The 7,951-nt window shown below is 31.0% G+C and overlaps 1 protein-coding gene across 1 annotated transcript; it reads left to right on the forward strand.

The window, feature by feature from the left end:
- The first annotated feature begins 830 nt into the window (after positions 1–830).
- LOC112517152 (cytochrome P450 71A1-like) lies at positions 831–3,114 on the forward strand. The gene is made up of 2 exons (XM_025124497.1): positions 831–1,745; positions 2,393–3,114. The coding sequence occupies exons 1-2, from the start codon at positions 831–833 to the stop codon at positions 3,020–3,022; spliced, it is 1,545 nt and encodes a 514-aa protein (XP_024980265.1). The 3' UTR covers positions 3,023–3,114.
- The last annotated feature ends 4,837 nt before the right edge of the window (positions 3,115–7,951 follow it).

Consider the following 7,951-nt stretch of genomic DNA (forward strand, 5'->3'; position numbering starts at 1 on the left):
AGGAAATTGTGGAAGAGTTCAAGGTCGCGAAAGATAGACGGGTTCCACTTTGATTTGCGATGTTTGACATGTTTATATTTAACGTTTAGTTTTATAGTTTTACTATGTTATAACTTTGGATAATGTATTTTTGGTACCTTTGAAATATATAGTATACTAGTTCCGGCCCCTACGGTTAGAAGGTTTGTGTTCCGCCCCTGATTGTATACAATGAAATCAGGGCTCTTAATGGTTAAGGGAGTTCCAGTATACAAATCATTCAGAGGGTTTTTAAATCATTAAGAGGCATACTTTTTTTTGCCAAACAATATTCACCTCTTAACCATTTAGAAATTGCCTCTTAATAAAACTTTTAAGAGATAAACAAACAACCCTTTAATACAATTATTGTAATTTAGCTTTTGAATTTGATCATATTTATGATTTTGAAAAAATAACAAAAAAAAACGATAAAGTTTGATAAACCTAGAGGACAATTATTGTAATTTACCTTCTGAATTTGATCTACTGTGGGCCCTGAGGACATGTCACCGGTCAAGTCAATAGTCACCTCGATCCCTCTGATTTATTTTATTTGCATTAAAGTCCTTACACACACCGTATGATGTGTGGTGCCGGTGCGTAACAGAAGTTGGTTTGTAACTGTTTTCAATTTTAGGGTTAAAGGTGTAATTGTTTATAAGTACAGGGTTATTTTAGTCATGAACCCCATAGTTTTTATTTAGTGTGTAGCAAATACGACGTCGTACCTGCAGAGTCCAACTATAAATAACGACCATCTTATTCCTTAATTATCATGACACACAACTACACTCCTAAACACATTCCCAATGGACTCTACTCACCACTGGCCTTATTATGCATCCGCATGGCTAGCTGCCCTAGCTCTCATTCTCATTTCTCGCCGGCTACGCCGTTCCCGCAAACTCAACTCTCCGCCGGGACCCAAACCTTGGCCGATCATCGGCAACCTCAACCTCATAGGCTCCCTCCCCCACCGTTCCATCCACGATCTCTCCCAAAAATACGGTGATATAATGCAACTCAAGTTCGGTTCCTTCGACGTCGTCGTAGGATCCTCCGTCGAGATGGCCAAGGTCTTCCTCAAGACCATGGATGTCAACTTTGCCTGCCGCCCTAAGACCGCCGCAGGAAAATACACCACCTATAATTACGCCGACATCACCTGGTCTCCGTACGGACCGTACTGGCGCCAAGCTCGTAAAATGTGTCTCATGGAGCTGTTCAGTGCGAAACGCCTCGAGTCGTACGAGTACATCCGAGTCGAGGAGATGAGATCGTTGGTGAAATCGATTTTTGATTCGGCGGGTGTGGAGATCTTGTTGAAGGATCTGTTGTCGACGGTGAGTTTGAATGTGATTAGTCGGATGGTTTTGGGGAAAAGGTATTTGGATGAATCGGTTGAGTCGAACTCGGTGATAAGTCCAGATGAGTTTAAGAGGATGCTAGACGAGTTGTTTTTGTTGAACGGCGTGTTTAACATCGGAGATTCTATACCTTGGATCGATTTCATGGATTTACAGGGTTATGTGAAGAGGATGAAAACGGTGAGTAAGAAATTCGATCGGTTTTTGGAGCATGTGTTGGATGAGCATAATGAGCAGCGGAGGGCCGCCGGAGAGAGCTTCATTGCGACGGACATGGTGGATTTGCTGTTGCAGCTTGCTGATGATCCAAATCTTGATGTTAAGTTAGAAAGAAATGGCGTCAAGGCTTTTACACAGGTTAATTCCTACTCGATCCCTCTCTCCATATTCGAGAACACACCGCAAAATATCATTTATTAAACATTTACCGAGTAAGTATATCTATCAGATCACTTTATTTTATCAAATGAACATGATAAAGATCAAAAGTCTAATATGTACTGATAAAGATCAAAAGTCTTACCCGACAAGTGTAAGTAATTATTCCTCTTATTTGGCAAGCGCTTGCAGGATAAATTGTTGTATATATAATGTCGTTTTAGTAGATTAAAATTTTATGAGTAAGTTAAGTGAAAGTGTTAATAATTAACGATAAACACTTACCTAGTAATAGTAGATAAACAATTTATGAATGATACTTTTACCCTTGATGATGAAGAGATAAAATGGAAAATCTGGGATGGACACTGATATTAAAATAAATAAAATAGAAATTTGTAGGCTTAATTTACACCACTTTCCGGTTTTTAATCATAGTCCGAACAATTTTCTCTTTATAAATTGACATATATAATCTTGCTATATTAGGAAGTGTTTTTACGTTTTGCTCAAGTTCCTACAAAGGTGTTAGGTGAAAAGAAATACGAAACGATACGTGTAAAAAAACAATGATTATATAATGTTGTATGCTCCATGTCACATGTATTTTAATTTGATATTTACAGGACTTGCTTGCTGGTGGAACTGAAAGTTCGGCGGTCACTGTTGAATGGGCGATTGCTGAACTTCTGAAGAAACCTGAGATATTCCAAAAGGCAACTGAAGAGCTTGACCGTGTCATAGGCAAGGATAGGTGGGTTCAGGAGAAGGACATGCCTAATCTACCTTACATTGAGGCAATTGCTAAAGAGACAATGAGGTTGCATCCTGTGGCACCTATGTTGGTTCCTAGAAGAGCTCGTGAGCATTGTAAAGTAGCTGGTTATGACATTTCGGAAGGAACACGTGTGCTTGTTAGTGTTTGGACGATTGGGAGAGACCCTCGATTGTGGGAGAGACCAGAAGAATTTTGTCCAGAAAGATTCATCGGAAAGGAAATTGATGCCAAGGGTCATGACTTTGAGTTGTTGCCATTTGGTGCAGGACGAAGGATGTGCCCAGGGTACAGTCTAGGATTGAAAGTGATCGAAGCGAGCTTGGCAAATTTGCTCCATGGGTTTAACTGGAAACTACCATCTACAACGACTAAAGATGACTTGAACATGGAAGAAATATTTGGTTTGTCGACTCCGAAAAAGATTCCACTTCTTACCGTGGCTCATCCAAGGCTTCCGGTTGAAATGTATCGGCTCTAGATGGCTTTGTTGTCTATGAGCATTTATCACGTTTTGTATGGATATGTTAGGTTTGCAGATGGATTAAAATTATGATGTTTATTACTTTATAAACTATTTGGTGTGGCACAAACTAATTAATGTATTATGAAATAAAGTAATGACATTGAAGTGGTTTGGTTTTTTATATATAATGGATTAAGCGAATGATATTTTGCTGTGAATTTTTAAATGTAAAAATATGGTCTCATTGGGTCTCACGAAAACAGACTGGTCTCACATGCAAACCACTCAATTTGTACAAACCGTGCAAACCGCATTCAACCAATCATAATTTTTCATTTTGTTCATTTTTTTGTAATTATGAGAGGTTGATTAATCATTTTTATTGTGGAGGGTGTTAATCATAGATATTATCATCTTCATTATTTTAATTTTAGAGAAATACATGAAACAGTTTCATTAATGTTAGAGAAATACATGAAACAGTTTCATTAAGTATTATATGAAACAATTTCACAACCATATATGAAACAACTTCATCAAAAAAAGTATTATATGAAACAATTTCACAAGATGAAACAATTTCACAAGATTAAGCAATTTCATGAAAAAATTTCATAAGATTAAACAATGAAATCGACAGATGAAGGTGGTTTGCACGGTTTACACAAATGAGGGCGGTTTTCATATGATCACTCCTCTCTCTCTCTCTCTCTCTCTCTCTCTCTCTCTCTATATATATATATATATATATATATATATATATATATGGGAGAACCGATTAGTTTGTGTTAACCGTGAAATTCAATGTGAACCACTCGTTTGAGATATTTAAGGATATTTCTTAAATAAACTAAAAGGGTAATATAGTAATTTTATTTTTTACAACTAATCAAAATATTTAATTAAATTTTTTAGAAAAAAATATTTAATTAAAATTAGTCACATGGTATATCAATTACCTAATATACATCGTATTTTAAAGATGTTTGCTAATTAAAGTGTATCATAGTGATAACGTTCATAATGTTTCACGTGTATCACAATGTATTTTCTTTGTTTTATGAAATGTCATAGTGTGCATTTTCGTTAATTTCATTGTTTTACAAATGGTATCACATTGTACATCTTGTATGTATATTTGGGTATCACAGTGAATATCGTTTGTAGGTATTACAATGTGTATTTTGTGTTCACATAAGGTTCCAATAAGGTTCGTCGAAAAGATTCGTCGGAGAGAGGAAAGATGAGAGAGGATATTTAAAAAAACTCCTGAAATGCCCTTAATTAATATTTTAAGTAAAAGTTACCAAAATTATTAATTTTTTAATTTAACATTTGATTTGTGGTTGAAATTGGATCTCACATTTACCACTTATCACAAACAAATTAGTTCTCATTTGATTAAGTCTCTCTCTATATATATATATAGGAACTCATTCAAGGGAGAACTGACTAGTTTGTAGTAATCGTGAGATCTAATCTCAACCACAAATCAATAGATAAATTAAGAAATTTATAATTTTGGTAATTTTTAATTAAAATTTTAATGCAATGACATTTTAGTTATTTTCTCTCCTCTTTCCTCTCTTCTCTTTCCGTCCCCATCTTCCGACCACCATCCTCCGGTATAACATAAAAATTATTAAAAAAACTTAATTACATTACTATCCTTATTGGTGTATTTTTATTTACTAGAAGGGTACTCGCGCAATACAACGAGATAAATCTCCATTTTAATGTTTAGTTTATATTCTTTGTCTCCATCGATATAATACGACTTTATGTGGTTCTGAGAAAACAATAATGTTTTTATTTGTAAATGAAATATAAATTTGAATATAGCATTAAAATTTGAAAAAAATAAATTCGATATTAATATCAAATTAACTATTTAATAGTTCTAGTTTTTTGTGTAACTTTTTTAATTTAATTTTTCATTTTAATTCAATTTAGATTTAATAACAAAACAATTTATTTTTTGTTTAATAACATTATTTTTTTATAAAGATAATAATTAAACTTTTTATCAGAACTCAATGATTATATTAATTATATTTTAGATTTTTTATATTTAAAATAGATGTTTATCTACAGTTAGTTACACGAATTTAAAAATGAAGATTTAATAAGTTGTACTTACGTAAAATTATTTATAATCTTAAATTTTAAGTAATATATACATCAATAAACGGTATTTCATGCAAAAAAAAATAGTTTTAATTTTTTTTATGAAATATATTATAGAATATAACTTAAATTATTGTATATTATTTCTAGTGGAGGGGACTAAGTGTGAAAGCCATCGAAGGCCTTGACTCAAATCCAATATGGAAGACCACTTTGAAATTATTGGACGGAGTTTCGTTTTAAATTCAAAAGGCCTACACCAACTTCCATACAATTTCATTTTATATATTCAAACTTATTATTATATATCCACTAAATCTTTTAGATTTTGGGGAGGGACTCGTGATGTAACTATCAGAGGCGAAACACAAATAAATTGGATCAATTTTAGTATAGGGATGGAAAAAAATTTATACTTAAAACCTTAATGGATTAAAAATGTTTCACTATGTCTTAAAAAAACACTAGGCCTTATGGCCACTACTCTCATAACTTTTTATGTTTTTAAAACCTCATGAAATTCGTATATATATTTATCAGATTGGGAACCTTGATCACTTTTAATCTCAAATCCATTTGTGAATCATGCTTGATACGAAGATTAATCTGATGCATCTCATTTTAATGTATAGCTAGGGATGGAGATCCCGTTTTCTAAGCTTAACTCTCTTTTTATCATCAAAGTCCAACTTTGTATAAATATATGTATTTTAATATTAAAAATATCTTAGATTTTGACAAGTAATTGCAAGCAAGATTGAAAATAGCAAGTCAATCAAAATTGTCATTTCTCTCTTGTTCACAACCAACAAACAATTGCTTTGATTATGAAATACGGATAAATATATCATTTTTGAATTTGTGTAACTAATCACATATAAACATAATCAAATATGGGATAAACATATTACTTTGAATGTAAAAAATCTAAAATATAATTAGGATAATTATTGATAATAACAAAATATTTAATTATTATCTTCATAAAAAATAATATTATTAAATGATAAATAAATTACTTTATAATTAAATCTAAATTAAATTACACAAAAAAAAGAGAACTTTAAATAGTAAATTTGATTTTAATATCGATATATATTTTTTTCCAAGCTTTTATGATAACCTTAAATTTATATTTTATTAAAAAATAAAAACATATTCACTTTCTCAAAACCACTAAATACCGTATTATATCGATATAAATAAATAATAAAACGAAACATTAAAATTGAGATATAACTCCATATATACAATTCCTTAAAACTATTTAAACTTCATCAAACTAACTAATAACCGATTGATACAAACGTTCAAATGCAGGTTACTGAAAAGAACAAAATAATCCACTATCTTTATCCAAAAAAAAATCATCAGTATTTTCCTTCGTATAAAATTTCTCCATACAAATTTTTTAGCAGGTTTTCAAATACCAAAACATCTTCTACCACCGGTTATACTTTATCCATACCTAAATATTAAATTTTTAACAAAAATCCGTATTAAAATTAATTCAGTTTAAGATAAAAATATTATATTTTACTGTATCATATAAATGCAATAACTAATTTATATAAGATTTTGAATACTTATGGGCCGTTTACCAAATGCTTACATGGGTAAGCACTTACCAAGTTATATTACATTTCAGATGAATATGGCAATGACCATGAATCTTACCCGGTAAGAGCGAGGCAAAAACTGAGTGTCTTACCTAGTAAGTGAGGACAATGACTCTTACCACGAGTGAGCTCTTATCGGCTAAATTGTTGCATAGAAAGCCGTTTTAGTTGACTAAAATCTTACCTAGTAAGTATATGATAGTGTTGAATCTTACCGTTAAATGCTTACCGGATAAGTGTTTAATAAACGGTCCCTTAGTTTAAAGTAAAAGTTATGGAGAAAAATTGTGACAATTAAAGCAAGAAAAACAAAACTTTGTGGAAGTTGAAAAAACGTTTACTAAGAAGAATTGCATGGAAATGATAATGTATTGAGTAAGAAATTTAAAGATATTCTTTTTCTTTATTACATGTTGACTGTTGACTAAGACTTCGTTTTCAAATAAGCTGATAAATTAGCTATTAACGGTTAGCTGAAAAATAAGTTGGTTGTTCATAAATTAGTCGAAAATATAGTTGATGAATTAATCATGTTTAAAAAACCCAGTTGATAAGCTATTTGAAAAATGCTAAATAACTAAAAATGACATGTTAAAAAATCAATCGATATTAATTTAAGAGATGTTTGACAGTTCTGAATGGTTTGGTGCAGAATGATTATGTGATTAGAATGATTATGTGGTTCTTATAATATACTGTAAAATGAAATATAATTGTTTGGTGATTATTCGGAATAAAATTAAGGTGTTAAATAGTTAAGAGAGACCTAATATACAAAATCATTCAGAGAGTTTTAGAACTATTAAGAGACAATTTTTTTTTGTCAAACAAGATTCACCTCTTAACGATTCAATGTCTGTCTCTTATTGGAACTATTAAAAGGTAAACAGACATTGTATAAATATTAATTAATTTTATATCTAAACAATTTTTTGACCAAGATATGGTCGTGCGAATTTCAAAAAAATTATTAAACACACATATAAAATAACACTGTATAAATATTACATTTTCAGTTAATTTGTTTGGTGTATCACATTTATTTCTTATATATACTAGAAAGATACTTGCAGAATGCAGCAAGATACATCTTGATTTTTATATTTCGTTTTATTTTTTATTTCAATCGATGTTATAATGTGATCTTATATGATTTTGAAAAAAACGATAATGTTTTTATTTTTTAATAAAATATAAA

Source organism: Cynara cardunculus (assembly GCF_001531365.2).
Source record: "Cynara cardunculus var. scolymus isolate 2C chromosome LG 8, CcrdV1, whole genome shotgun sequence".
Lineage (NCBI taxonomy): Eukaryota > Viridiplantae > Streptophyta > Magnoliopsida > Asterales > Asteraceae > Cynara > Cynara cardunculus.